Source organism: Ixodes scapularis, unplaced genomic scaffold, assembly GCF_016920785.2.
Source record: "Ixodes scapularis isolate PalLabHiFi unplaced genomic scaffold, ASM1692078v2 PGA_scaffold10__122_contigs__length_95168666, whole genome shotgun sequence".
NCBI lineage: Eukaryota > Metazoa > Arthropoda > Arachnida > Ixodida > Ixodidae > Ixodes > Ixodes scapularis.
This window is the reverse complement of record NW_024609836.1, coordinates 40657042-40671473: the sequence shown is the minus strand read 5'-3', so window position 1 is coordinate 40671473 and position 14432 is coordinate 40657042. Positions and strand designations below refer to the sequence as shown.

At 44.7% G+C, this 14432-nt stretch overlaps 1 protein-coding gene across 2 annotated transcripts in view; it reads right to left on the bottom strand.

Moving 5' to 3' along the window:
• The window catches only part of LOC8031802 (equilibrative nucleoside transporter 1), a 101915-nt gene that overhangs the window by 9833 nt on the left and 77650 nt on the right, over positions 1 to 14432 (bottom strand). For both annotated transcript variants that reach the window (XM_029986556.4, XM_029986557.4), the window contains 3 exons: positions 11818 to 11964; positions 9443 to 9476; positions 7434 to 7510 (listed from right to left, as the gene is read on the bottom strand). In XM_029986556.4, coding sequence (XP_029842416.2) covers positions 7434 to 7510; positions 9443 to 9476; positions 11818 to 11964 — 258 coding nt within the window. The remainder of the gene's footprint in view (positions 1 to 7433; positions 7511 to 9442; positions 9477 to 11817; positions 11965 to 14432) is intronic.

Below are 14432 nucleotides of genomic sequence, written 5' to 3'. Positions count from 1 at the left end.
GTAGAGTACCAAATTAACCTTATATTTAATAAAGAGAGTAAATCAGCACAGTGGAAATTTATTTCGTGCCATGAAAAACACTAACTTTTGAGAAGTTATAGCTCATAAAGGCCAGAGTTTTTTGTGATATATAATATTGTTGGTGACACTAATTGACAACATCTCATCGTGTAAACATTCAACATATGAATTGCTTTACTTTTCCTTGTGTCGTGATGGTGATCTAGGTCTTCGAAAATCCCAAACTAAAATTATTAAGCAAACAAAAGGTTAATCGATAAAAATATTCAGGGTTTTCGTATCCATAGACGTTCAAGAAAGGACGGCCCAAAATGCCAATGGTTTGGCAAAAAAAAAACAAAAAAATCGCAAAAAGGAAAATTTTTACGGTCTTGTTTGATTGAATGTAGAAAGGAGAAAACTGGGGAGTCTACTTACTTCCATGACGTTCTGCATAAAAACGCTTCTTCATCGAAAGAAAAAAAAAATATTTTTCATGCAGCACTGTGATGTATTAATTTTTGTTTTATGTTTGTTCCATGAATAATCAAAGGTAGCGAATAAAATGTCACAAACCTAAGCAGCAGTTATCTGGTCCTGTGCCTATAACTTTATATAAGTATTTTCACAATTTCTCAGACTGGTACCATACGCCCACTTTATTTATTCTTATTTGCAGTTCACAATTACTTAGAACCAAGGCAGTTTTTAAATGTCTCCTTTTTTGCCGCAAAATATGGCTGCGAGGCAAGGATGTCTGACAGGACCTTATCTTGTTCGGTACCTTTCTTCCGTGTGTGTTCAGTACAATATATAACCAGTCCGCTTTCATGGACATGTAAGATTTTACAAAAAAAGAAAAAAAAATACGTCATCATCATTACGGGCGCAAAAAAAAGCTACTTGCCATGAGCGCGATCACATAGGTATCCCAGCGTTAGAGCTATAAGTAAGGTTCCGCGTTTTCGGTTTCCATTTATTTAAGATTCGGCGTACTTTTTTCGGTGTTTAATTTAAAATTTAAATTTCGATTATTTTCGGCGTATATTTAAGCCCACAAAATTTTAACGGCTTTTTTCGGTGAATATAAAATAAACACCAACGGACACCGGATCACATGATCCTTGTAGCTCTGATATTTGTGATCACTCAAAGAATAACGGCACAGATATATTAAAAAAGAAATCGTCACTTCATTTGGAAATGGTGTGCAACTGTAAAAGAATCAAGAAAAAATACTGCAGTACAAACAAGTCATATATGAAGCCTATGCCAAAAAAACATGGAACTTCACCTTCTCCATATCAGGATTACGTGATCTTAATATAGTACACACACATGTACTTTCCCAGGTTCTCCTCGTTGATCCGTGCTCTTTCTTTCCAGATAATATGACCCTGAGCTTCGAGAATGCCCTCTCAACGCTAACACTGGACACTGGCAGGCTGAGGAGATGAAGCGCTGCCTGAGCCAAAATCGGCCAATCAACCAATTGTGGCCGTCAAAAGAGACACGCTGTGACGTTTTGAAGCACAACACAACATGCAGAGCTCGCATCAAGTCAGTCTTCTTTACAACGAGTTTGAAAACACGCTCGTTTATGGCGAAGTCATACATTTGAACACGTTTCGATGACTGTCGTTCTACTTTTTCGTCATGGCTCTGCGGTACAACTGGAAGGTTAAAGTGACCTTTTCCGGTTAAAACTGCATTTTATGAAGGGGGTTCGACGTACTTTTATCGGTTTTTATCTGTTTAAATCGAAAAGGCCGAACCTAAAAACTGACCTTTTTCGGTTAAAACCGAATTTACGAAATGAATTCGGCGTACTTTTATCGTTTTTTTTCGGTTTCAACCGAAAACTCCGAACCCTAGCCTATACGGCAAAAATTGGTTCCATCACGCAACTGCAACGGCCATATCAATGCCGCGGAACCGAAAATCTGGATTGGATATGTGATGGCTTAATACTAATGGGTGTGCCCTTTAAAACGGGTGGTAGCTTGTGACAGCTAGCCTAACCCCCCCACCAAAAGAAAAAAAAGAAGTACCAGAAGTATGATTGTTTTCCACCTACCTAACTCCCCTCGCCCTTCTAAGTCATTTTTGTTCCCTCTGAATTTTTGAAACATCACTTGGCTGTGCGGGATATTGGCAGGATGATCTTTGGGTGATCGGGCAAAAAAACTAAAAACATCACCCCTCTGCCTTCTCACCCCGACGAGCGAGTCGGCAATTTTCCTCTGGTTAAACCTAGTCGGCGTTACCCAAACAGCGATCCCACTGGGAGACAGGGTTCAGACTAGTAGCCGCAGCAACGCCGGAAAGGTGTCCCAATTTTACTCTTACTTGCCTGTCCCCAGCTGTGCTGGTTAGTTTTACTTTATTCAATATTCCATAGATAATTTCTACCAATCTTCTAACCTCCTCTTTGGGTACCGCTGTCAGAACTTTTGAAGGGCTCCGTCGCGCAAGACCAACATATTCAGCACCTATCTTTGTGCTTATTTGGTACTTTTCGACAATCTGTTTTTTGAGTATCGGTGGTAGGGGGCATAAAAACTTGAGCAGTTTTTGTGTCAATCGACAGTACAGTCACAGTGATAGCTGCGATAAGTCAAGGCGAAATTGTTGGGCATCGGCGTCACCTTCAGGCTTCGCGGGGTGCGTGCCATCTGACCATTTTGTTCCGAACGCTTTTGTTTCTTTTTTTAGAGCGCAGCTCTTACCGCTCATTCACACTGGAAGTGAATCCGCGTTCGCAAAGCGGTTGCGAACGCGGATCCGCTTTCAGTGTGAATGAGCGGTTAGGCGCCCGTTTCCGGCTTGAGCGGCGTCGCCGTCGGCGTCGGCGTCGGCGTCGGCGTCGGCGTAACCGCGAGCCCCCTCCCCCCCCCCCCCCCCCCCCCCGCCCCGAGGGCCTCGGGGGGACCTCGGGTTCCTTCGGGAGGACCTCGGAAGGACCTCAGGTTCATTTGGCAGGACCTCCAAGGGCCTCGGGTACCTTCGGTGACCTCGAGGGAGGGGGGTTCACGTGACCTGCCCCCCGAGGTCACGTGACCCCCCCCAGGTCACGCGCCCCCCAGTACCCTTCCCTCCTCCTCCTCAAGAGCTGCGCTCTAATTCGGCGTTACAGGGAGTTGTAAACGGCTTTCACTTTTTGTTCCGGAGCGCGTGAAAGCGTCCCACGGCGCGTGCTTTTGGCATTGACAGCGCTACACTTGACATGTACACGTTACCCCCCAAAACACAACTACCCGTAAACTTCTGAGAGAACGCCCCCCCCCCCCCCCCCCCCCCCCCCCGAGAGATCGCCCATCCCGTTTTTCTGGCTAAATCTCTGTAACAAGAATTCCGAAGCATCGCTGATCGCTCACTCCCTGATTCCCGCCGGACGTTACGCGATGTCAGACGGGAATCGCATCCGCCGCGCGATCTGCTGTACCGGTACGTCTAAAAAGTGAGTTCATAGCGGGTCCCAGCGTTTTCGTTCGCGATCTGCGCGCGAGACATCAGCTCCCGTACCACTCGAATTGGTCCCGCGTGTATGTTGCATCGTGAAATACGATTCTGCTGCGTCCGCGGTGTGCGGTATTCGTTCCCGTGACACACGAGTTTGTAGCGGATTCCTGCGTTTTTGTCCGCGATCTGCGCGCGCGATTTCGGTTCCCGTTACAGGCAAGTTCGCAGCGAATTCCCGTGTGTTTACCACATCGTGAAACGCGAATTTGCGGTGTCCGCGATCTGGACTATCAGTTCCCGCGTCACGTGGTTTGTAGCGGGTGCCCCGGTGTTTATCATTATTTTGATAAAGTTTTGCTGTGGCATCTGCTAAGATATCTTACCCCATGTTTTTCATCATTTATTTTTTCATTTTGGTTGGTCGTTTTTAGGAACTTTACGGTAAATACCTTTACTCGTTACTCTCTCAAAAAGTAACTAAATACGTTACTCGTTACCGATTTCCAAAAGGAACGCGTTACTTTACCTCAAAGGTAGCGAGTTACTTTTCTCGTTACTTTGAGGACCAAACACAAAACCCCTTTTGTTTGATGTGTTATTGTTTTCTCTCCAGTAGTCATTGCACTTAAGCAGTAGCTGCTTCTCGACGTTTTCATAAGTTATGTTTCCCCGCTTCATTGAGAATACATCTCCGGTGAGGCTGAAGAGTCGTTCTACTGACGGATGTATTTATGTATGTTTATGGCTATACTTTTTGTAACGGGCTTTAGCTTGCGCCACCTAGCCTAAGAATAAGAAGACAATCATATGATTCCTCCCGCCCTTCTAAGCCAATTTCCACCGTAACTATATCAGGCAGTGTGGCATATCACCAGGATGACGAATAACGATGGCAAAAAAAAAAAAGAAAAAAAAAAGAAAGGGTAGCGAAAAAGCTAAAAACATCACTCCCTCCTTTTTACCCCCCGGCGAGGGAGTCGCCAATTTTCCTCTGGTCAAACCTTGTCGGTGTTACCCCTGCACCGGACCCACTGGAAGACAGGGTTGAGGCTTTGGGCCGGAGCCACGTGGGTGGGAGTCCCGATTTTCCTCTGGCCCGCCTGTCCCCAGCTCGAATGAACGGCAGTGTTGTGCTTCAGGAAGTACTGGTGAATCTGGGATTCCCCTTTCTTTTTGTTCTTTCTGCTTCTAAAGTTCTAAGTTGACAATGGCTTCTGTGCCTTCCCGCGTTGGTGATCTCCGGGTTTACATTCGGTTTGTACACGATTCTAGAATGTTCTCTGGGTGGAGGACATTCCCAGTTGTAGAGTTCGACTGACCTGTTCACCGATAAACGTTGCTATACTGTCATACTGTTTAGTTGTTTTTCGGGTTGCCCATCTGCCTTTGTCGCAATACACGCATACTCAGGTTAGAATTAAAACGAGGCTGCTTAAACGTCGTTGCAAACGTTACTCTTCAAAAGTAACGAAATACCGTTACTCGTTACTTGTCCTTAAAAGGTAACTAAATACGTCACGCGTTCCTTTTCTAAAAAAAAACGTAACTAAATACGTTACTGGTTACCGAAAATGTGACTACGTAGAAGTAACTCGTTAGTAATAACGCGTTGCGTACGTGTCAGTACTACACCCCATAAGTATAAAGCGGCTTGTTAACGCTGTGGCGTAGCTCATTGCTAACGCCTCCGTTTTGCTCGCAAAGGACCCAGGTTCGATTCACGCAGACGGCGGGTGATATTTCTGAAGAATTCGACAGAATCGACGTCGGACGCCCAACATCGCCAGCTGCAACGACAACAGCTACAACAATTACACCAACAACAAAGACAACGGACGACATTTGCAGTGGTGGGAAGGACTCACAGCTATCGCTGTAAAAGCAATGAAAATCAATTCAACGGCCCAGTGCCATTGTGTTTTAACGGCGGAGACATATTGGGCTGCCCTTTATTTGTAGTTCGCAGACAAATCTCCAGACGGCGCTTGTTGCTCGAAAAAGTCCACTACTGTAACTTTTATGCCCGTGTCCCACTAGAACGACGGACAGAAACAAAAGACAGCGACAAGCCTCAAACCCATGCAGTATGCTCGCGGTGGTACCTTTGGCAGGCGTTTAGTCGTTCGGTGCTCGTGAAGTAAGCACGAGCAGGTCTGCCAAAGATACCCTCGCGCGCATGATGCTCGTGTTTGAGCATAGCCTCCTTTTTTTAGAGCGCAGCTCTTAGGGGCCCGTTTCCGGCTTGAGCGGCGTCGGCGTCGCCGTCGCTGTCGGCGTAACCGCGCGGTGCATTATGGTTAAATGTCCCCGCAAAATCTAGCGGAAAATTTTCCCCGCTAGATTTAGCGGGAAAATTTTCCGCTACACTTAGCGGGGAAATTTCCCAGCTAAGTCTAGCGCAAAAATTTTCCCCGCTAGCGGAAAAACATTTTCCGCTAAATCTAGCCGAAAAATTTCCCCTAAATCTAGCGGGAAAAATTCTCCGCTAAATCTAGCCGAAAAATTTTCCCGCTAAAGCTAGCGGGAAAAATTCCCCGATAAATCTAGCCGAAAAACTTCCCCGCTAAATCTATCGGGAAAAATTCCCCGCTAAAACTAGCCGAAAAATTTCCCGCTAAATCTAGCGGGAAAAGTTCCCCGCTAAATCTAGCGGCAAAATTTCCCCGCTAAATCTAGCGGAAAAATTTTCCCGCTAAATCTACCGGAAAAATTTCCCCGCTAAATCTAGCGGAAAAATTTTCCCCCTAAATCTAGCGGAAAAAGTTCCCCGCCAGATTTAGCGCAGAAAATTCCCCGCTAAGCCTAGCGGAAAAATTTTCCCGTTAAACCTAGCGGAAAAATTTTCCCGTTAAACCTAGCGGAAAAATTTTCCCGCTAAATCTAGCGGAAAAATTTCCCCGCTAAATCTAGCGGAAAAATCTTTCTGGGGGGTCACGTGACCCCCCCCCCCCCCCCCCCCCCCCCCGAGTACAGGTGACCCTCAGTACCCTTCCCTCCTCCTCCTCAAGAGCTGCGCTCCAATTCGGTGTTACAGGGAGTTGTAAACGGCTTTCATTTTTTACAAAGCCTCTCAAATCGCGAAAGACTCTGGTTTGAGGCTTGTCGCTGTCGTTTGTTTCTGTCTGTCGCTCTAGTTGGACACGGTCTTTAAAGGGATACTCCAACGAAATTTCGGCGCTTATTTCTTAATCTATAGTCATGTTCAAGGGAGCAGTATCACGTCAGACACACCAACCTCTTGTTGGAAAAGACACGAAAAGGAATATTAAAACGAATTAAACGATCAGCAAAGAGCACCTGGTGGATGTCGCTAACACCTCATTTGTAATGCCCATCTAGGAACCTTGACAGGTAGTGACGATGCCTGTTTCGGCTCCGACCACCACGAGAGAAGAGGGGAAGGAGGAACTCCCCCCTCCCCGAGACTCTTTTGCGCGTCCCAGAAGTCGCAATGGCCCCTCTACAAAATGATAGAAGTTTAATCCGTCACTTAAAATCCGTACAAAAGTAGCTCTGGGGTTCCAGCCTCTTTGGAGGCTGAAACGGCGAGGACTTCCTATCGACGTCAGCCTCGCCGCAGCTTTGCTCGTCCTGAGACAATCTACGTCACGATTGCGCCGGATGTGACGTGCTCTCTGCTGGCCGCTGTGCGAGCGCTTGCCACAGCGGACCGTTTATAACGAAAAATACAACCATCAGGCTCAAAATACAAACGTGCGATTGTCATTTACGGATATTGTGGATCATATTCAGCCTATCTTTGAACAAGGCGGGTTATTTCCAATTTCGTTGAAGTATCCTTTTAAGTACGTAGCATTTACAAGCACCGTGCTGGTTGTAACTCCTTAGTAAAAAACAAAGCCAGCTGAAAAGAATCAACCGATGTCTCAGTCTGGAATGCCAGTTGTATCCTTCATTTGTTTATGCGACACAAATGTGCGAACCAGATTTATTGAATTCGTACCACTCACCCCTTTAAATATTTCCCACATTGAAGCTTTGCCCTTCTGGGACACCGCCGGATGATTGTCCAAGGCCTTGTAGGACACTGCGAGGCGCAAGAGGTGATATCTCGAGCTGAGAGGGTGGCGCGCCTAAAAGGGAAGATTCTGCGGTTTTGCAGCTACAGAAACTACGCATGTTTTCAAAACGCCGAGACTTTGCCCTTCGCGGGAAGTCATTCACTATCTCTAAATTCAGAATAGCTATTGAAAAACGGCAAATGAAGGTCATGTCAAAACCAATATTTGAATTTTTGTTGCGCTCTCCTCCCGTCGGGTTACACCACGTGTTGTATAACTTGCAAGTCAAGCAGGCAATCTAAAAAAAAAAAGAAAAAAAAAACAATATTTCTTGCGTTTTTCTTCTCGTGTTGTTACAGTGAGTTTCTTCAGCATTCATTTAACACCATCAAACTTCTTGTAACCCGTCGAGAACAAGCTGCACTACCTGCACATTACGTTTGACGTCACGTTTTTAGTGTTGCCAGTAGAACCTCTCATATAAAAATCGAAAATTCAATAACATCTCAAAAAAAATATTATGGCTCGTAATTGTGGTCAATGGTTCCGATATGTCTCAAATATGTAAGACAAAAAGTAAAAAATAAAGACAACCACATATGAGGCAAATCACTGACTACCAAAAGTTTGCCGGGATCGACTATTTAGAAATCGTTCAAAAACCGTATCGGAAAAAAAAAGAAAAAAAAAAAAAAGAAAGAAAAGAAAATCGTGTTTATCATATCAAAATTTTGCCGGGATCAACTAGATTTGTCTAAAAGTCGTTGCAAGGACTCTTCTAAAAATTAAAAAAATGTCGTGTCCATTAACTTCTCGAAATTGATGCCACATGACCTCACGTTACGATGATCCATGGTATTATGTGACGCAAAAATCTGACGCGGTGGCCTCACGGTGTCATGTGATCTGACGTCACGTGACGTTAGAGCACGTGACATTATTACGTTGCTTGACTTGAGGTCACATGACCTGGGTACATAACACCTTGACGTCACCTGGTCACGTGACCCAAAGTCACACGTTTCGAGTTCGCGTGAAGTTATTTTCCCCGTTAAATTAAGCGGAGAATTTGACATCTCGGTGTCAAGTCGTAGTGCCACGTGACTCTTGGACGCCCCGTGGCGTCTATTTCTCCACTAAATGTTTCAGAGAAATTCGCAGGCGGACCGAAGCACGAGCAAACTTTTTGAATTAGGGGTCCGTTAAAAATGCTTTAATAATGTTTGGTCTCCCGCCAAACATTTATGAACGGAGAATTCGTACTGATGAGCTCTCGTCTTGTGCGAGCTTCACTGCTGGCTGTTCGATGGTCACCTAGCATGTTTGGTTTATGGTACGGCACTTTGGCACTTACATGGCGAGCCAGACAAAAGCCAAATTTTGGCCCTGACTAGTGCCTCCTTGGAGACGAATGTTATTGGGCCAACTTAGGCACCTTAAAGTGCCAAATCTGGGCCAACTTAGGTTTTTTCGCTGGAGTGCTGCCTAGGACGGTTTCAAGCGCAGGAGCTGCCCCTCTACACGGCGGCCCGCCTGTCTGCGGGGATGGAAACTTATTCATGGTTAATCGCAGCAGCAAAAGATGGCTTTGTCGTCACTTCTCGACTTTGTTCAGGCCGTCGATCTTGAAGACCACAATGCCGGGCACATCTAAATCTGGTGACAACCACTTGTTACATGGTCACGTGACCTGACATCACGTGACCACTTGACGCGACAACACGACTCCTGTGAACGAATCCTCTGTTCACATGAATTTGGCGGGAGCGGAACTATTTCTTTAATTCATGGCTTCCCACAATCAATGTTCATACCGGACCTTAGGAAGGATTGTTTTGAGTTTGGCGCAATGCTCTGCATTTTTAGATTATGGCAATTGTTTTAGCACTGAACAAATACGTACGTTTTGTCCAAATTCCCGTGTGTGTTAGCAGGTTCATACAATGCCAGTTTCTTACCTGCTTGAGTAGAGACGTAGTGATGGTAGAACTCCTACAAAGAAACGATCCGGCAAGTTAGGAATACTTCGCGAGAAATGCCAGAGAAAAACAGCTCCTTCACTGAAGCGATGTGTTGCCCGTTCAGATGAAACTGCTGTCCCACTGATAGCCAATTTGCGAAATACTTTTTTTTTTTTACTAACTTCGTCAGTTTTATAACCAGCAAGTGTGCTTATTTGAATTTCGAAAACGACTTTTAGACCATTTCTCAAATGTCCCTAAATAAAAACAGAATACATGAGAAGGTGCCACCTATGAACGTCATCAGATTACTTGGGACTAGAAGTCAGCGTCACGATATACTAAGATAAACAGAAACCAACAAAAATACACATATGTACACATGGCGACACTGTTAGCGCGAACACGATATCGATCGGCGCAATTTCGCATTTTCCTTCTAAATAGTATTAGCGAGCACGAAATTTTTTCCCTTACATCATAGAACTAAATTAGCTCTTTCCGAAGCAATAATAACTTGGATGACATCCCGTGGTTTCAAAAAGAAAAACTGGAAAAACCGGCGACCGCTTGTTCGCGCTAACAGTGTCGCGCTCTGTACATACGTTGCGTACTCAGTAGAACAAAGGGATATGAATAAACACGTCTGAGCACGAATACATCTATCGAGCTGAATCCATGCCACCAGCAGGAAGACAAGGCTTGCGTCTCTCCCTTTCTAGCGTCGTCCCTAGTGAATCCACTCAGCAGCGCCTTTCACGCGTCCGCGTCGCTGCGAACGGATCTCGCGGCATCACACAACGAGCGCAATGCTGGCCCGCGGTGACACCCAATGCAACGCGTCTGCCACTTGACCGCTTACTCACGTCGAATTTCAACCTGTTTACCGCTTGAGGCGGGTCGGACACGCACTACTTTTTGTCACCGCAACTTGGCAGAGGGCGATGGCTACGTCCCCAGCGGACCAATCTGCGCGTCGGAGGGAGATACATGACTATACTGTATCTCATTATACTCATTTGACCTCAAAAACCGTAGTAAAAAAAAAAAAAAAAGTCAAATATTTTTTTTGAGCATTTTTAATTTTTTTATTTTATGTCGATAATAGACCATTTTCAAAAGTCCGCGCCATCACCTGTCCGCCGTTGCTTGCCCACGTATGCCCTGAACATGTACTGGACACGAAGACGTGAACTCGGGTTCAATTACGCGCTTCGTGGCCAAACAATGCCAACCACCAATGTTGCTTGATGGACTTTTGAAAAGGGGTCTATTAAGATATATGTAGGGGAAATTTAGATAAGATATATATTCTCTGGTCAAGACGCACACGTTTCAAACACCGAAAACGTCGCTTCTTCTTGCGACAACCAAATTTTGTAAGAACTACTTCGCGCGGCGTATAAACAATGCGCAAAACTTCCTTTCTTTGTGGGGTGATAATGAGTATGGTTGCCGGCAGTGCTGTTGAAGCCACGAGTGGGAGAGAGAGGAACACCGCATTCGTACAACTTTTGAGTAATTGGCCAATATCCGAGGGGTATAAAGGCGACGTCTGGGAGACAGAAAAGGGTCCGGGTCGGGGGGACTTTCTCCTCCCATTCCTCTCCAACGGCTTGGTTTACGCTTTCGCCCCTGTACCTTCGTTAAGGATGTGACGTGCTTCGCCTGCGTCGCTCTAATTGGCTCGTACACTCTAAAAAAAGAGGGTATCATCTTACACCCTTTTGTCCCATATAATACACCCCAGAATTTCAATTCGACGTACAGTGCCCTACAGTCGAACATTGGGCCCGAAACTTTACGAGGGGCTTGATAACGGTGCGATATAACTTATTAAATTGCTAAAGTACGTATCAAAGGCCAAAGAAAGAAAGCACAGAGCTTTCGCAGTACGGCCAAGAAAACTCCGATAATCTTTTTTGTAGTCAATAATACGTACATTAGCTATCTTAATAAGTTGTACCACACGGCTATCAAGCCCCCTCGAAAACTTTGGGGCCGCCTGTTCGATTATGGGGCGCTGTACGTCGAATTGAAGTTTTGGAAAGTATTATATGGAACAAGGGGTGTAATAATACACCTTTTTTTCTGAGAGTGTAGGGGCCCTAAGCGTTCGCCCTCTGCCAAGTTACAGCGAAACGAGCTATAGCGAGGACGTAATGTACAAGCCTTGCATGTTTGTCGGTTCAGGTTAAAGACCGATGACTAGTTGCCGCTTTCCACTTTTTCTTCGCTTCCTCCTCGCCCCCCTTCTAGACAGTCCACCGTTGCCTGTTTTCTCTTTCCCCATGGTGAGGAGGATCTTCTGCCTTGCAGAATCTCGAGTCTGGTCGTCGGGCTTTCAGTAGAGTCATGCGGGGCATACTCACCGTCTTCACCAGGACTCCGAAGCAGATTTGCGTAAAAATGAGTGTGACAACGGCCAAGATAAAGTAGAGCAGGGCGCTCGTTGTCGGAGATGCGTCCATGAGGAGGCAGAGGATCTGAGCCACCGTAGCGAAGATTCCTCCCACAGCCTGAGGAGGAGGAAGAGAGAGGAACATGTACTTGGAAGCTAGCTTACGTTCCGAGTGAAGAGCGCGAACATAGGTTACGGACAGTGTTGTAGGCGTTAAAAAAAAAGAAAAAAAAAGAAAGGAAATAAGTTACCTGCTATTGGCAAATAAAAGGAAGGCGGTACCATCCTGCGTTATATCGAAATAAAAGGAACCCGTTACCGCTACCTTTACCGATAAAAAGTAACGCACTTTACTTTTGGGTTAGTTTTTAAATTGTACATTAACACGTTTTACTGTTTTGAGGTTAGCAATATGCACAAGCGTATTGCTTATGCATAATGCTTAACAAAAAAAAAAAAAAAAAAGAAAACTGCAGAAACTCCGAATGAGTGCCGCGGAAACACATTTTGTGGATACCCACCTTGCCCGTAGGTTCAAGATACATTTTTCACCGCATAAATTAACTACACATTGCCGACCGCTCAGCCTCCGCCCAAATGTAGAGCTATAGTTGCGTACATGATGAGCGTGTTGGTAACAGTATCAACCACGAGGAAGGTAACAAAAAAGGGGAGGAGGGGCAAGTCATCCCCTTCTCTGTGTTACCTCCCTAACGGCTGATGACGTGGTACTATACTTGTTTTCAGTTGAAGTACAGACGCTGCTGACGCTATGAGCAAATTGAAGCGATTAAGCAGCTTCAAAAGCGCAAGTCACTAGACTTCGTTTTTGTTTGTTCAAGATTAGGTGATGGTGCCCTTTTCACGCCCTCTTGTTGTGTCCATAAGCTCGTAGCGTCGGCTGCGTCTGGGCACTAAAATGGAGTAAATATGCGGTCCGAACCGGTTGCCAAATTTCTAAAGTTTGCCGTTATCTAAATCAAAAGTCATAAGTGATTTCTGAAACTTTCAATGGGAAATTGGGACTCTTTCCCGGTAGTGGACGCCATTCATCTCGGTGTATTCGTGCGCTTCGTCGGCCACTATTTTTTCCTTTGAACATTTTCGGAAGTCGCGTATATGTAACAACTTTTGAATTAGGTAGCGGCAAGCACTGAAACTTTGGCATCTGGCGCAGACCGCTTGCGCTACGTTTGGGCGAAAGAGTGAACGTTCGGCGATGCGTAATCTAATTGTGCGAAAAAAAAAAAGAAGAAGAACCAAAAACTGTAATTTCTTTTTGGTGACACCCTGTACCTTATTTTACATCATTGGTGCGCTGCTAATGAACAAGACTTATGAATAGGGTTCCGTGCTTTCGGAGGTTTAATTTCATTGAAATTCGCGAATGTTTTTTCTTGTTGGGTTTTTCTCACAGGTTCGGTGTTTTCGGATGTAAATTCCGGGTGTCGGACAAAAAAAAAGAGAAAAAAAAGAACGTTATTAAATATTTTGGTAAAAAAAAGAAAGAAAAAAAAAGAAGGCAGGGGTGTAGGATTTCCTAACCTACGTGAAGGTGCTTACTCCGGAATTTTAAAACACGTCCCGGTGCCGATAAAAGAAGGAAACGATATAATGATCAATTTTAGCCGAATATTCCGATAACAATACCCGATTCTCCGCCTACCCCTTTTGCGCATGCATCATTTTGTTATAGCAGGATTCCGTGTTTTCGGTGTTTATTTCTCGCGGAATTCGGGTTTTCTTTTCTCTGAGCTTTCTTTTTCACCGAAAATTCGGGATTAGTCTGGGTTTATTTTTATTGAATTTCCTAGTTTCTTTATTTCAAAGTTTAATTTTACTGCATTTTCAATTTTGCAAAATTCAAAAATAAAATAAAAAGTCTGAACAAAAACTTAGCCCAAATTCCTCAGAACTCACCTGCTTCGAGTGATATTTCTGCATATGCATTTGCCGTTGGCACCCTTGCCATTGGTATTCGTAGCTATTCCACGACAAACATTGCAGTGAAGTGTTGCTTCAATAAAAGTCAATACTTCTGAAATAACTGAAGTCCTGAACGTAGTCGCTGGGAAGCACCAAAACTTCAGCTGCCCTCTCCCTATATTGACGTCTCTGGGTTCCTGGCTTTCACTGTTATAAAAAGGACTACCCCTGTTTCCTCCGAAAAGCACACGTAGTATGGTACAAACTGGAAACGATGCCTTTTGTCGTGCCCCAGAGATACCATGACCCGATAACCTGAACAAATTTTGACGAGCTAAAAGTTACACCCATATTTTTTTCAGTAGTTAAAGATTTCAAAGGAACTAAAGTGGCCTCTCGCGAAGACTACTGACCCTGTGGTATTTAAAATTTATTTTTAGAGCACCGTATTTTTATTTCTATTTAGTCTTTGAGACCTCGAAATTCATTTTTTTTTCTGGAATAAACTCGAATTAAAGGAAATTTTTAATTGCGAGTGTTTTTCGTTTGTTTTTTTTTCAGATTTATTCGAAAACACGGAACCCTATACTCCGTTTCAAACATCGCGTGCAACGCTGGGAAAGCTACTGAAGTAGTGCGCATGAAAAAACACACAAAATT